This window comes from Thermobia domestica, chromosome 10, assembly GCF_964235325.1.
Source record: "Thermobia domestica chromosome 10, izTheDome1.hap1.1, whole genome shotgun sequence".
NCBI lineage: Eukaryota > Metazoa > Arthropoda > Insecta > Zygentoma > Lepismatidae > Thermobia > Thermobia domestica.
The window spans coordinates 187,560,870-187,577,193 of NC_137463.1; the positions used below are offsets into that span (position 1 = coordinate 187,560,870).

The following is a 16,324-nucleotide window of genomic DNA, read 5'->3' on the forward strand; positions in this document are numbered from 1 at the left end:
CCCGACTGAAAACTAAGAAATGCAGATTGGGGTTTTATTTACAAATTAACACAACTACGCATTCAATAATAATTTGTCTTACATTTGTACACGTGATTTTCATTAACTTTTAAAACAATAACAACAATAAATAATACTAACCTTTGTTTTATTGTCGGTCTCGTTATGTCTTGCAGATCTGCCGTTTTCTCATACTCTGTTTGCTGTAGAATATTTTTCTTCAATCCAGATACCCTATACACTTGATCGAGAGAAGGAAAGGCATTCTCAATGCAACTTCTTTGGGGACTACCCAGATGATTTGGAATTATCTGTGTGAAGGATGCAGCATATGTTGTAGTAGTAGGGATGTTCTTCGGTATAATTACCTTAGGTTTTGACTCTTGTTGCTGAAGCTGTTTGTTGACCAATGCTTTGGCCCATGGTGATTCTACTTTGCTCAAACTAATACTGTGATCTTCAGGGGACGATAACATCCTGTTTAGTGAAATTAATTCCGCTGAAGTTGGTGATGCAGCTTCAATACTGCTGTCATGATAAAAATCCCTGTCAGTTTTCTCCTGCAAATCCTCGAAGGAAAGAGCATGAACGCTGTTATCCACATCATCTGAGCATAATGAGGCGTTAGAACTTACAGATTCGTTTCTTACTCGAGGTGTTCGATTCTCTCCAGCACTGCTTTTCCTTGTGCGTTTCTTCTTCACTTTGTTTTTTCGATTGCTTACATCGTAACCTGTAATCAAGAAAATTGTAATTTAAGAACACAGTATGTCGAACTTTAGAAAATCATGGTAAAGACTATTTTACATCTGCTGAGATCAGATTATCTGACAAATCAGAAGAAAGTAAAATTTGGAAAACTTTTTAACTCAAGCTGTTTAGCCACATCAAAATCTGAACTCACCTCGCAATTGTTACCTGACTCTCCTGTAAAAAGAATAGTGATTACACAACAAAAGTTACAAGAATGGAACTAAGTTTACTGTGCATGGAACAAAGAATTTTTTTTCTTTTGCAATATCATTAATGTAGTCTTTGAAGCTCCAAGGTACGAGAAAAATTAGTCAATTTTATAATACTTATGAATTAAATATGTTTGAGATAAACCGTGTGTAAAGTTCCTGATGGCAGTTTCCGTAAATGTGGAGACAAGAGGAAGAACATCAACGGCTGCTTGATTTCTATTTTTTTTTCTTTTTTTTTTTAAAGTGAATTGTAAAACGAAGAACAGAAAAACTACTACGAGAAATGACATGCATTGCCAGGAAGAAGTAATGATTTCTAACAGGATAGTGAGTATGGAGATACTGACAGTTACCAAGCTGGTGCAAGAATTGAAAGTAATGACGCTTTGGATGGAAGAAGAGGTACGGAGAGCAATAAAATAATAAGTTTACTCTTATTGTGGTTGAACAGAAATGAAAGAGTTCAAATACAAGAAAGGAATATTAATATCAAAACGACAATATGATATAATAGGCAAAAAGTAGAAAATAAAATAAGACTGTTGAAAAGGATTATTATTCTTACAAAAACGTAGAGGATTTGTCTATGGAATCCTATTCTGCCTCGACATAAATAATATTTAGAAAAAATGGTTCTTCTTTACACAGTACTAAGATACATGATTGAAATTTAAAAAAATAGTATAAAAAGAAATTTTACAGTGCTAGTTCAGTAATCAACAAAAATTTCCCAAATAATTGATAATACATAAACAGTGTCTGATAATAATGATAAACAGTCCTTTATTCTTAACCACCATTAGAATGTGGCAAGTGTAGAAGGAATCTACTATATCTTCAGTTTTTGGAATTCTGAATGAATGAAAAAGCAATCGAAGAGACAGCCAGACACGAATTACTGCGGGTCACGTACGTAATACGAAGTTGCTGTTGATAGATTTCAATATTTAAATTTGACTAAACCAGGCCTTTTTAGTGAAGAGAAGATAATTTTGTGAATGAGTGTGTATAGTATGTTTTTAACGGATGGTTCTGGACTAATTGTAAATTGCGTGAAGTTGTTGTTTCTGAAAGGAAAAAAAAAAACAAAAAACAACAACAGTTACTTTGTCTTACACTACAAAGCACTAAAAAACACAAATCTACACGCAAATCTGTAGTGTAAAGGTTCAGAACCTTCTTCAAAGATTCACGAGTTCTGTATCGCGTGAACAAATTATCTTTGTAAGGCTCTAATTTATATTATTTCTTCGTGAAGTTAAAACAGTACTTCTTTTAGAAATTTTCTCGAGAAATAAACAAAACAAACAAACAAAAATTCTAAGCGAATAGTCCTTGAGAAAGACTTACTATGATAGAAATATATTGATTTCAATTCATGAAATATGCTATATGCATTAATTATAGGGTGAATGTGCCAATAGTCGTCACTTTTTGATTGCAACTTTGCCTTTTACTTCATAACTTTTAACAGATACAGGTGAATGCTTAAATTGTACATTGGTTCTAATATTTGTAGCTTATTGTGTGATACAGGATCATTACGTTTGATATAAAACACATAGAACAAAGTTTACAAATAAAACAATCCAAACATGCGAAAAATGCCTATAGTCGTCACAAAAATTCTCAAAGTCGTCACCTTAAACTTCCAGTGTTCGTCACTCTTATAAATTCTTATAGTTCAAGCTTATGCAAGTATTAACGCTTAAGATGAGTGGCTAGCATGTAAAAGACGGTCAATATCATCATCACTATCACGCACATCGAAACAATTTTCGCACATAAATTCCACATCTGAATCAGAATCATCCACAACTGGGAAAAATTCTTTGTGTGATTTGCTAATACAATTAGCGTGAAAGATTTTGTTGCATTTGATACATGTAGGGTTATCAGTAAGTATTACTAACTCATTACACTTGGCACATAACTGAGATTCATTGCGTGGCTTTGTAATTGTTGTTTTCTTTCTTGTTTCAGCTTCGAGTCTTTTTCGTTTTCTTGTTTCTTGAGAGAGAGATTTTTCTCTTTTCTCAGCTTCCTTTTTCTCATAGAATTGCTTCCATTCACCAGACGAAACAGCTGATGGGAACTTCTGAGTTGATCCTCTGGTCTTCTTGCGTTCCACCTCTCTTGGCCACCAGAGATGTTTCTTAAACGGAGAAGGAACAGCGACTTGTGATTTGACAAGAGAATCTCCATTAGAACTGCCTTTCTTCACGGGAGTTTGCGATGGTTTAGTTAATATTGGCTCACTTCCCACACTCACAGACACAGAATCTTTGAGCAGATGATCGCTTATTTCTGCTTTCTTCTTAATTGATTCCCAGATATTGTAGAGCTTTTGGTCTTCAGGGTCGAGAGTAGATTTTCCTCCCAAGACGTCGTTAAATTTAACAACTGTATCATGACCGATTTCATTCTGTAAAACATTAAGAGCCGTGTGATATTCTTCGATACTATACTTCTTAGAGATGGTGCTTTGAAGTTCGATAGTTTCTCCCCGTGTGTGGTGATCCAAACATTTCGAATAATCAACTGCATCTACATTTAAAGGGACAAGTCCACACACCCAAAAGCTATTCTTTATCGTCTCCGGTGTGGCTTTGGTTTTTACAACGTCCACTACAATTGGTGCACAATCTGCTTTGGTCACTGTTCGATTTGGATTAAGCTTCTGCCAGTCATAAACAGCTTTTCTCCAATGTTGTTTTATTGGTTTATAAACCCCTACATCTGTAGGCTGGATTATATGTGTGGCATTTGGATGAAGAGCATAAAGAACAATTCCATTCTTGCTGCAGAAATCAGAACACTCTTTGGTAATTTGAGATTTATGTCCATCAATGAAATATAGAAAGGGAAGTCTGCTAGTTTATTTTAAGTAGGGATACAAAATATTTGCAATGTATTCAAAAAACACATCTCACTTCATCCATTCAGATTCAGAGAGTCCTATTCCCCACGATGCCGGAACGGATTCACAAACTTCTTTAGGTGGCTTAATGTAAGGGTAGACAATCATTCCCGGTAAAACTTCTCCATCCGCAGAAAATGAGCACATAACTGTAATGGTTTCCTTTCCGTTTCCGTGTTTTATTTCATAAAAGTTTTTCCACCCTTTTACTCCAATAACAGTTCCACTTTTGGGGCATAGTTGGAAATTTGTTTCATCCCCATTTCCAACTTTCCTTGGAAATCCTTTCTTTGCAAGATCTACCAACCATTTAACAACAATGTCCTCTTCTTGTGGTAGTTTTTGGGCCCATTTTTCTTTGTTCAGGCACTTTTCCACTAACTTTATCTGATAACGTCATTCGAGGAACACCAAAAATTGCAGCAGCCTTCTTGATACTCATAGACTTTGACCGTACTTCAGAAATGGCTTTGTGCATCGCATCTTCAGAATATTGTAAAATCTTCCGTCTTTTGGTATTTTCGTTCATAGTTACAGCATCTGAAAATATAGAAAAAAGAATATTAATATCGTAGGTAAGAAAAAGTCAGGTTCTAAGACGTTTCACCAACTGCCAATAGCTCATAGATAAGCGAGGTAAGATCTTTAAATAAAACGGGAATTAAATTCAAAATTCTGGTACTAATGAAAACATGGCAAAATGAAACAGTTAATTTGCTTTTCTTAAAATATTATCTCGTTATAAGACAATTTTAAATTTATACATTTGAAAATCAGTTACAGATATGAAAGTTCTATAGTTTAGTTACCCCGGAGAGGAAAGAAGGCAAAATTATCCAAAAGAAATAAATTATTCCTAATTACTCTGTAGTCGTCACCCACTCAACCAGTGTTCGTCACCCCTATGACGCCCTTTGGAAGGATACAAGATATTAACCCCAAAATTTTGTAGCTGATACCTTTCACCCCAACAAAAAATTTAAAATGATTTTGAAGCTTCTACTAACATGTTCGTTAAAAAACCCAGTCTTCGGCATATCTGACGAAGTAAGGAAGATCACAAATTTTCTTAAACCTATAGTCGTCACCCCACTGTTTTTTGTTCAAATATGAATTTCAAAGACAAATGAATGGTAAACATTTAAAAGAGACTTAGGTTGATAAAAATAAATAAATATCTTACCTTTTAGAGCTTCAACTGCGCCGTCCTCTGCTGTTTTTCAACCGGCAGCAACAAGTTTTTTAATTTTCCAAAAACTGCAATTAGCACGCAAAACAACAGCCTTTGCACTTCAACTGAAAACAGAAAACAAAAGACACCCGACTCGGTGTTAACGCAAGGCGGGCTAAAAACTAAAACCATAGACGTTAGAGATGAGCCAGCTTGTATTCGTATAACCATGACTTACGGCATCTTATGAACGAATTAATTTGGCCATGACGACCATTGGGGGTATGACGAAAATAGGCGCATTCACCCTATCTAATAGTAACTGGAACTTCGAGGAAATGGGGGAAGCCACAAACACGTATATGATTTTATCAGAAGTTTTCCAAAAACAGGTAAGTGTATAGGTTTTTACAAAATCCATGCCATTCTGTTTGAATTTTGTAAACCAAGAAATTTATAAAACATGAAAGAGGTCTTCTTTTTAACACACATAAAGCCACATACAAGAAAAGCGAACCAAAAGCCCTTAAAGGTTTTATTTCCAAATATGTTGAGTGTCACCTTTTGGCATATGCGCTATGTAGAATTTCGAGGAAGTGCGTTCTCATTTTCTCAATGTTGATCTCTTGTCCAATACGAGAAAGATATTTCTGAAACTCCATTCGCGAATCATCGTCTTTCGTGAGATGGTCCCTGAACTTGCTTCCACCGCAGACGTCTTAATGAGATATGGTACATAGATTAGAGCTGCTCTTTTTTATGATAACTTTGAACCAGTACAACAAAATAAACTTCTAATGAAAACGACACGTCCTCAAAATTTACTTAAAAATCTTTGAAAAAGGACCTAGCTTTTACTTCTACATATTTTACTGAAAAAGAACCTTGCTTTTATTGTTACATATATTACATTATGCTGTTACGTCAGGCACTATATCCAGTGATCGTTGATTGTTATACGTGGTGACAAGGGTGCGCATATTCGGCAAAAGTGTGATTGTGATGTAAATGCTGATCCAGATTTGAAAGCAATGAATATTGTTAGTCACTCAGGTGTTGTGTTTCGATGTTATGTAATGTTTCGTTTTAATAGGTCAGAGGTGCAAAAGTCCATGGATGATGCATCTGGTTATTTAACAGAGATGTGTCTAAATGGAATAGCATTGATACTTGTTTCCTGTTCCATACAAGCCACGAAGGCCATTGTTGTTTTGGTGGTATCACTGCTATAAAAAGCAGAGACAAGTTGGTGGTATATGATATCTAGGACGTGCTGAATATAATAAGCGGCATTTACCTTCACATTAAATGCTACTTTGTGTATAGGAAGCTTCACCTTAGTACAGAAACATGCCACTACCATAAACCCTTGGGTAACTTAACTTGCACGTACATATTCACTGTGAGTGCTCCTTCCCATCAATAGGACTTTGGTAAAATCGCACGCACTAGCTTTCACCTGCTCATAAAGAATCATGCTTCATTTAGGGTGACACATACACAGTTGCCCGGAGAGCGAAAAAGACGGACAAAATTATTTGCAGAATTAACTAAAGAAATGGCAGCATATAATTAAAAATAATAACTTGTAATTCGCTACACTAGTGAATAAGTACTCACGCAAACTTGAAGTCTCTAGGAATTTGGTCTAAGTCGCATTCGGAAGCAGGATTTATTGAGTTCTCATTATCTTTTTTCTCCTTCACCTCTTTAGATATGGAGAGAACAATTACTTCGAAAGGTTGTCTTCTATTCTTTATCTTTAGAATTTCAACTCAGCTTCACATTAGTGAGCTAGAACTTAACATTAACCTGTGAAAGAGGTCCAAATTGGTGTCCCTTCCTGAATCTTCACGTAACCTTCTTTATATTTTCTAACATCTTTGTTTCAACGAAGTTTAATGGCCTCTTCGGAATGCTCTCCAATTTGTACAATGGGTGCTTGAACAACTACCGGTTTGTCGATAAGAATTTTATGTACTGTTGGTAGCATACACGAGGAGGCAATCTGACGAATAACTCAATCGTTTTCATGTGTTAGGTTTGGAAAACTGTTGTATTAATTTTGTGCCCACGTGAAATTGTTAACATATTCCGAAAAGAGATTAGCTTTTCATCTATTTGTCAATTTTAAACCTTACATTTAAACCTTCAGGTTTCTCAAAGAACCTTTGAGCAGTATTGTCATCATTTGTAATACAATTACCAAACGTAGGCACATCCATAGCCCCATTCTACTCTTAAAGGTATCTTGGACAAGTTACTTCTTTCTTTCTAACATTTCTCAGACAGTGAAGGCATGGGATATTTTACCACCAACTATTGACAATGTTAAAGAATAATGTAAATCACATTGTTATTTCTCTGCTTTTACATGTATCCCCTTTCTACTTCGATAACAAGAGTACTTTCATGAACCCACTGGAAACAAATAGGTCTACAGAAACTGATTGATGATGGGCGTTCCTTCTTCCATGGATAGTCTTCCGTTTCATTATCCGATAATAAAGAAACAATAGATGTCAAATAATTTTTCGTCACCACTGCCATTTTTAGCCCATATCTCTTGATATCTGGAAGGACTACAGCTACCGTCAAAACACCATTTGCAATATAAAACGTTCCGTTGTTAGCTGGTCGCTCGTTGTCCGGTAGAAGTTTCAAAATTCTGGTTGCTACATGGTCTAATAAAAAATAAGTAAATAAAAACTGTATTTTAATTTGACATTCAGTCACTAACATTATTTTTTCTCTTTTCATGATAGGTTGAATCTTACCAATAACTATAAATACATATCTGGATATGGGTAAATAACGTTTTGTGTTTCATTGGAAGTTTTCTAATCGTCATGTACTAGTGTTTTGTTAAATTTACAAATGTAATAATGAATAAAGCTTCTTGTTTTGATAATTTCTTTCTTCTTTCTTTCCAGTAAACATGTATCGTGAATCTTCTTATCTCTTGCACGTGTTATTGTCGTAACTTCTAACAACAATTTGCTATATCTTTATTATCTTCGGCCCTCAAATTCAACATTGTGAGTTCAATTGCACTCGAAATTCTCCCCGGGAAATTTAAATTTTCATCTTTAACGTTCGTTACTAAATTCCTGAAATTCTTTCGATGGACATATGTGCCTCAACATATGTAGAGGTGGGCGTGTCATCTATTATTAGTACGTCCCTATCTTTCTATAACTAGTTTACATGTTTACGATCAAATGCATATTCGGTGCTGTGATACTTGTCCCAGTGGTGATGATATGGAATTAAAAACGCATTCTTAGTACATTATGTAGAGATTTTGAACTACTGCTATCTGTGTTTAATCATAATTTGTTATTACATATTGCTCAGCACATTCTTTTCGTTGGACATAGTCTCTTTCTTTTAATTGTGTCATGAAGTTTTTCGCGAGACAACCAAATTAGTTTTTATTCATTACACTACGCAATGGGCAGAAACAAACTATACAAAAGATAGATCTTCACAAATTAAAGTACTCGAGTTCCTTCCATGTTACAGTTACGTAGTCTGTTTCACCATTAAGGTAAACGTCATTGTCCGAAAATGTTTATCGTACACACTTGTTGATGCGAGAGGTGCAAGATGATGTTTCCAAGATCTTATTTCGTAAAGCTGACGGATGCTGACAATGTAACCTTTTGTGATTTTTTTTCTACCGATTTACTGTTTACAATGTGTAAATTTGGTAATATTCTTTTGTATCCTTTAAATAATAATAATAATAATAATAATAATAATAATAATAATAATAATAATAATAATAATAATAATAATAATAATAAAAACATTTTTCGCGAAACTTTGCTACATATTACATTATCAGAGGCTTGGATGCAATGAAAATTGCTAATTATGTATAATTTTGTCGTGCATACATACCATAGCCTAAACATAAAAATATTTAAAATTCAATTACCGAATACGAAATTGTTGAAAGGAGTTGGGCTACTTCGGCACGCGTAACTACAATAACCATTACAAAATTGCGAAAACAAACAAACAAAATAATAATAATAATAATAATAATAATAATAATAATAATAATAATAATAATAATTTCATTGTAATAGACTGTAGCAATGACTTCTACAATGAATTTGAGTTTCTAATATATAATTCGAAAAACGACTTTTGTCCATGTTTTTAGCGATTCGTATCGCTGTGTGACTAACACTATTTATCACCCGCTAGGAGCGCTCACCCAAACGTTTGTATGAACTTTTGTGCATTTGGCCTATTAAAACGGAACATTGCAAAAACGCCGAACCACAATACGTGAGGGACTCTGGAAAGTATGCAAGAACGAATGAACTAAACTGGATCATACTGTGCTAAATAAGAGTTCCCTTTAATCGAAGCTCCGATGTCGTGCAACTGTTCATTAACCAAGATAGGTATTTTGAACATGATCGGTGGTGGAAAAGGAGTTTTACAGCCTAGGCGGCTGTAATTCACCATTAACATTGTTGGTGAAGACGAAACTATCTTTCGTATCAAGGAAATTCTAAAAAATTAAAGATCTTAAATCATTTCATCAATACGTACCATCTTTCTTAGGTGGCTCACTCAGTTCTTCACCTGCTTCTTCATACGACACTGGGTGGTTATCGTAGACAGACTCTAATTGCTCAAATGTTGGCCCATCCGAGTATGGGGTAATTATTCTCCTTGACATAACAGGATTTAGTTCACAATAAAATTTGGTTAATTCTTCCATTACTTCATCACTCACAACGTCCAAGGTTCTGAATGAAAACAAGATAAAAGGAAAGTCAATTTATTTATGTAAAAATTAAGTTGCTCGAATGAGCACTTCCACCATTTTGAAGTATTTTATTAATGCATTTATAAGAGTATTTGCTTAAAGACAATAATTGACACATACTTAACCTAACTAGCTGTTCTCCCTAAGCCTTCGGCTCACTGTGCACAGGTTAAAATCGTGCTTAATTACACACTAATTGTTTATATTTAACTTTTTAAGTTCCCACAAATCACCCCTAATCCCACACCATAACTATGCAATTGTTAAAGGACTTCGTTACACACAACACTATATTGGTTTAAATTATTGAGTAGCAAGCAACATCTATTACGACATTTATTAGTGTGACTGTTTACTATTACGAATTAGCTTTTTATTATTAAGATTGTTAAGAAAATAAGTGAAACATCTACTTCGTTGATTAAGTCTATCAGAGTTGGTCTTGTATGGTTGTTCTGCGCTCTTGTTTACCAGGTTAAGTCATTCACATGAAAATCGAAACATTTTCTGAACACATTTTGCATAAAGTGTTTAAAACTGTATAGGAAGACTTACAGCGTCACGATCAACGAAGTAAACGTTTCACTTATTTCCTTAACATTATTTAGAAAAGGCTAATCACAGTATTGAAATCTTCACACTAATATGCAAACCGTTTGAAGAAAGATATTTTGAAAGGGTTTTGTACTTCGACGAAATATACTAAGGAATAAATAAAAAAACTTTACGCATATTAACATTTTAAAATAGTTTGAAATTTTTGTGAGGAAAAATGGGTTAATTTTCAAAAAAAGAAAAGTACTTGGATGACCCTTTTGAACCGACGTGAAAAGATTCCTGTTCTCCATTAGTGGCGTGTTAAAGTGTTATGAGCCTTTATCAGTTCTTCCACCTATGCAACCGACCACGTATGTCCATGCCATGTAACTTCGTCGCGGACTTTTATGGGTGACACAAGCTGCAGAAGTGCTGCTTGAGTCCCTCCGTCACTTGCACTGCAGTTGCGCGACGATTCTGAGTGACAATCCGCTTTGCTCGGAAGAACCTGTCACTGAGGGATTTCTTCCGACCGTGTATTTTTCTTCGCTGATGTGGTTTTCCCGTGAGTTTCGTAGTGCGTCATCGCCTTGGACATTGTTCCTCGCGACACAACCAACACACTTGCCACTTTCATCATGCTCACACTATGTAACGAAGCACCAACTAATCAGAGAAGGAAATTAGCTCTCTTTGCAAACCAGAGGTGACCCTTTACACTATCACCGTCTGTTCAGTTCACTGCACACTGCCGTTCTACTGTCTTTCATTTAGTACGAAGTTTGCCCTACACACCACCACCAACAGTCCTATGCTGGGGTCGCCGCCTGATTGTGGCTCACCCAGACATCTGACGTTTCCAACTCTATATATTTTCATTGATAAGTCTCTCTCTCTGTGTATATATATACCTAGGTACATAAATGACGTTTTTATTTTGTCTATGATATTTCTATTGTACATAAATGCGTACATTTGTACACAAGCCTGCATATGATGTAGTATAATACTTTATTATTACTGTTTATAAAATTGGAACATGCTAATGTCTGTATAGCAATATTAATCAAGTTTAGTGACATCGTTCAGTCTTCAGTAACTTCAATACTTGCATCTTAGTGCAGCAATAATATTGTCGTTTGATCATTTTTATTTTCGGGCTTACACATTATAGCTTCAAATATAACACGACTGAAAGTGAGCTGATTTTAATGAAAAAATATCCAGCATCCAATATTATATACACACACTTTGAAAAAAAAGGAAAACTTACAAATATACACCTCTTTTTAAGATACTTGTATAAATCTGAATCTTTATTGTATCTTCTTCTTCTGGTGGTTATTACTTCCACTACAGTCCTGTGTGTTATATATTTCAGCTGTAAAGGGTGGGATGTGAGTATAATACGAATATATTTTACAAATGTGTTTTTGCACTAAAAATATAGCACTATATTCTGGCCAATACGGTAATTAATCCTAATACGAGTGGGCTAATGATTTTTATACCTTCATTTAGAACAAGCAAAAGGACGATCATAATACTATTATCGAAACAGGCAATACTTAATGATACCTACCGACTCTCCAGAACTGCCGATAGATTTAAACAGATATACTGCATACAACAAGCTTTCAACTGATTGGCATTGTAAGTGGCTGCGAATTGCATGATTTCAGAAACATTCTTCAAGGTGAGTAAATTGGCTAGAGTAACTTCACAGATTTCTTTCAGGCGTTCAATGAAAAGCTGATCAGCAACCACCAAGACATTACATACGAACTCTATATCTTCACTCTGCTGAATTATGGGAGACTCGTCCTGATAGAGGTAATTAATAACAACCTCTAACACATCTCGAGGAAGTGGAAGAGAGAGATTACTGCTAGCTGAAGTCTGGAAATAATGTTCAGAAAATTAGTTTTAAGTACTCTGAAAGTTTAAAATGGTTTCTTTGTTGGAAGTTAACAACCTCTTTCCTTCCTTACTCATGGCGGAGATCCAATCAGAGAATCACTCGGCTATTAAAACTGGAATTTAACATATAACCAACGGTACTACATATATCAGGGCACGATATTTCCGGCCGCCAGGTCATAATTGGCGACCAAATATTTTAGTGTGCAATAGACATTTGATCTTTACTTTGTTTACCTTAGAAAACACTCTCCCTAATTTGACTACTAGAGTAAGACCTGAAATTTAATGCTCTGATGTGTACCGTACAGATATTTTATTAATAATTTTCTTTTATTAATAATAATTAGTATTCAATTCTTCATAACAAAAGCTATAGCAATCACTTGAAGCATCTCAGTAACAATTCAATCGCAGATATTTCAGCGATAAATTTTCGATACCATTTATATGCACACACCTTACGTTACTCGAAGATGTATACTGTTTCAACGTTTATTCACTGTACGTCTGGATAGAGGTAATGAAAAGACATCATACTTTTTTTTTTTTTTTTTTTTTTTTTTAAATATGCACTGATGAGGCAGAAATTTATTGCTGAAAGGTATGCAATTGAATTGTTAGTAGGATACTTTAGCTGAATGTTGAGCTTTCGTTATGAATTTATTTGCATCTTATTACTTCATTAATATAAACTATGTTTTAATTACAACGTCGTAGGCGTAGACAACGGACTGGGCAAGAGTGAAGATCATCTTCAGTTCATTAAGCAGTATTTTTACCAGCAGCAATAACGCATTCCAACATCGATGGGCAAAATGTGTTGACTTGTCAGGGGACTATTTTTAAAATAACACCACCCATAAACTATCTGCTGCCCCGTCCATACGTAGGCTTAGAATTTTTGTAATAACCCTCGTATATAAAAATCAAAAATACATGAAAAGTCTAATGAATACCTTTAAACTTCAATTTTCTTCAAGTTTACTGGCTTTGAGTATAACATTTTCCCATTGTTTGCCAAATTTCAAACAATAATACGAAAAAGATTTTTTTCGTAGATATAAATTAGTAGATTGATTTACTCTCATGACTGTGAATCCTATTCCTCAGCAAAGTGTATGCTAAGATTAATGACTGTTTACTTATGATATAAACATGAACAACGAAGATTAAAACCAATTCTGTATTTGTCGTCTTGCCTTCCTAGCTGGTTTAGTGGCTAGTACGCACACCTTTGATGTACGGGGTCACGGATTCGGGAAAGCTTTGGAATTTGAATGCATTTTACGGGCTTCAGTTCCCATCTTACACTGTAAGTCCACGTCTCATATACCCTCTGTGATGAAAAGGGACGTCAACTCCAACCAACGTCTTGTACTTGGTTCTAATGTAAATCAAAGGAACGAAAGAATGGATAAATAACAATAACTTTGTGAATTCAAGATTTCGTTATGATCCATTGAACGGCACGTGTGCCAAGCCTTTGAATTAAAAAAATGAATGATTAACAGACAAGCGAAAGGACAAACATGGAACATTCACTTATTTGAGAACATATCTAAAGCCCTTTTGTATTACAAAGATAGTGAGTTAAGGTTATTATGTATAATTCACATTGTAACCTCTTAATCTTTTAAGTCCCGGATTCGATCTTCGGCCAAATAAGTTTGTGGTTGAAACATCGTATCTGTAGGTTTTCTCCACGTACTCCTATTTCCTCGCACTTTCTCATTCTACTAATTTTTTCATTATCATTCATCCTTACCATTTTTCCATTTGCCTTAATCATCGTCTCCCTTAGCCTAAACAGCATAAACGTGGGACGTTAAACTGAAATATTTCATTTCACTTCATTTCCTTTTATCTAATAATGTAATTAATAATTCTGAATACAAAAATTTCGATATATCAAAAGACAAACAAATGTTCAGGCATTTATATTTCTATATTACACGTTAAAATATAGAATATACTTTTTTTTTGGGGGGGGGAGGGGTCCCTCGGTCTTGTATTATTCGACAGTACTTTACAATCTATCTAACAAAAATGAAATTAAATATTTCAGTTTTACGTCCCACGGTTATGCCAGCTAGGCTACAGGAGACGGTGATGATGAGAAATGAATGAAATGGTGGAATGAAGAAAGTGGGAGGAAAAGGGACAACCCCGAGATAATCCACGCACACGGTGTTTGTCCACCACAAAGTTCACTTGGTGCAATCTAGGATCGAACCAGGGATCCCATGCACCAGAGGTGAACGCTCTACCACTAAGCCACAGCGGCCCCAATCTATCTTACAACCCGATATTTTTTGTACATGAACGATGGAATGTTTACGTATCAACAGTAATACCTATTGAAAATTCTTCTCGCCAAACTTATTATTATTATTAATAAAAGAATACATATACTACAGAGAAAGAAACAAATAGCATCTATTTATTATTTCCTATATAGCGATATTTAGGAAAAGATTACACACAACAGAAATCTATCACAGAGAAGACATTGTAGGTTTGAAGATATGATTATTACAGATCTTCACATTCCTGCACAGTTAATGCAAATACCTGGAAGATTTTTTCAGGGTATATCGTTTCACCATTTTGGATCTAGATTAGAAGAAAGAAAAAAAAAATATTGTAGAATTAGGTGCATTAAGTGACCAAGGATAAGATCACGAGCGGTTCTCGAAATCATATCACTGGAATGAGTATACTGCCATTGTAAGGTATTTAGTTAAATCTTTTCTCTCTCTCTCTCTCTCTATTGTTCGAAAGCAAGGATACCAAAAGATAAATGTGCATGCATTTATGTTTCTATATTACATGTTACAATAAAGAATGTAATTTTTTGGGCTTCATCTTGCATCATTCGATGGATGGATTTTACAATCTACCTAAGTCGCTTAGAATTCCCCAGTGGTTTGTGACCACGAAGTTCAAAATAGCTTATCGAAATCAATAATAGTACATAAAATAAAAGAATAACTACTTACCTCAATCCAGCCTCTGCTTAGCATGCTATGGAAATATTCTAGCCTAGCAGCTAAGATGCATTTATGTGCTCTCAATTCACATCCATCTTCACATCGAATGTTGACATCATAAAGATCTTGGTGCTTCTTTGGGTCAAAGAAGATTCGTGCTACTTGAGGAGTGCCACTGTGTTTGGCTTTAATATACCCATCTTCATAAATCATACCATCTAACTTTTTACTAAGAGCATGGATTCCAAATTTCCTGGCTGCATCTTGAGTCATTCGTACAGGATCGGAAAATGTAGGCTTCTTCTCAATATTATTTGATTTCTTCCCTTTTGTCTTATTTCTCTTTCTATTGTCTGAATAAACCTCAAAGGCTGACAACGATTTCGAATTTTCATTGGATAAGTCAAACAAATCATCTACTACTGAGGAATCGTTCAAATGTTTATTGTCTTGTAAGTCTTTTATCCTACAAAAAAATAAGTGAAATTAATGACAGCAATAATAATAATAAAAATAATAATGCCACTTCATTTAGATAAATGGAACACACACACACACACACACACATGCATATATATATATATATATATATATATATATATATATACACAGGGTGCGGCAGCGTTTATAGTAGGATATTAAAAACACACTATCAGGCAGTAACTGTAATTTATTTATTACTTCTTATGTCATTTAATAGTTAAAGGTATGCCATTTACTAATGTGTAAGTCATTGTCTATTGCGTGGATTACTTTTTGAATATGACTCCTGTCAAATGATGCCTCCTCTGCATAACACATTCATCCAGGCGGCGTTGGAAGCTTTCCATAACTCGGCGTAACGTATTCCCTGGGACATTGCCGACGGCAGTTCTGATGTGATCCTTCAACTCAGGAATGGTGGCTCAACGTGTTCGGAACACTTCTTGCTTCAGGTAGCCCCAAAGGAAAAAGTCTGCACATGAAAGATCAGGTGAGTGAGGCGGTCAGGAAATGTCGCCAAAACGGGAAATTACTCTACCTGGA

General features: G+C 34.9%; 1 protein-coding gene across 1 annotated transcript in view; it reads right to left on the reverse strand.

Annotated features, from left to right (window-relative positions):
- The window catches only part of LOC145662883 (inhibitor of Bruton tyrosine kinase), a 77,543-nt gene that overhangs the window by 15,755 nt on the left and 45,464 nt on the right, over positions 1-16,324 (reverse strand). The window contains exons 12-15 of the mRNA XM_081728847.1: positions 15,308-15,764; positions 11,968-12,284; positions 9,629-9,828; positions 142-733 (exon numbers count right to left, since the gene is read on the reverse strand). Of these exons, the coding sequence (XP_081584973.1) occupies positions 142-733; positions 9,629-9,828; positions 11,968-12,284; positions 15,308-15,764 (1,566 nt within the window). The remainder of the gene's footprint in view (positions 1-141; positions 734-9,628; positions 9,829-11,967; positions 12,285-15,307; positions 15,765-16,324) is intronic.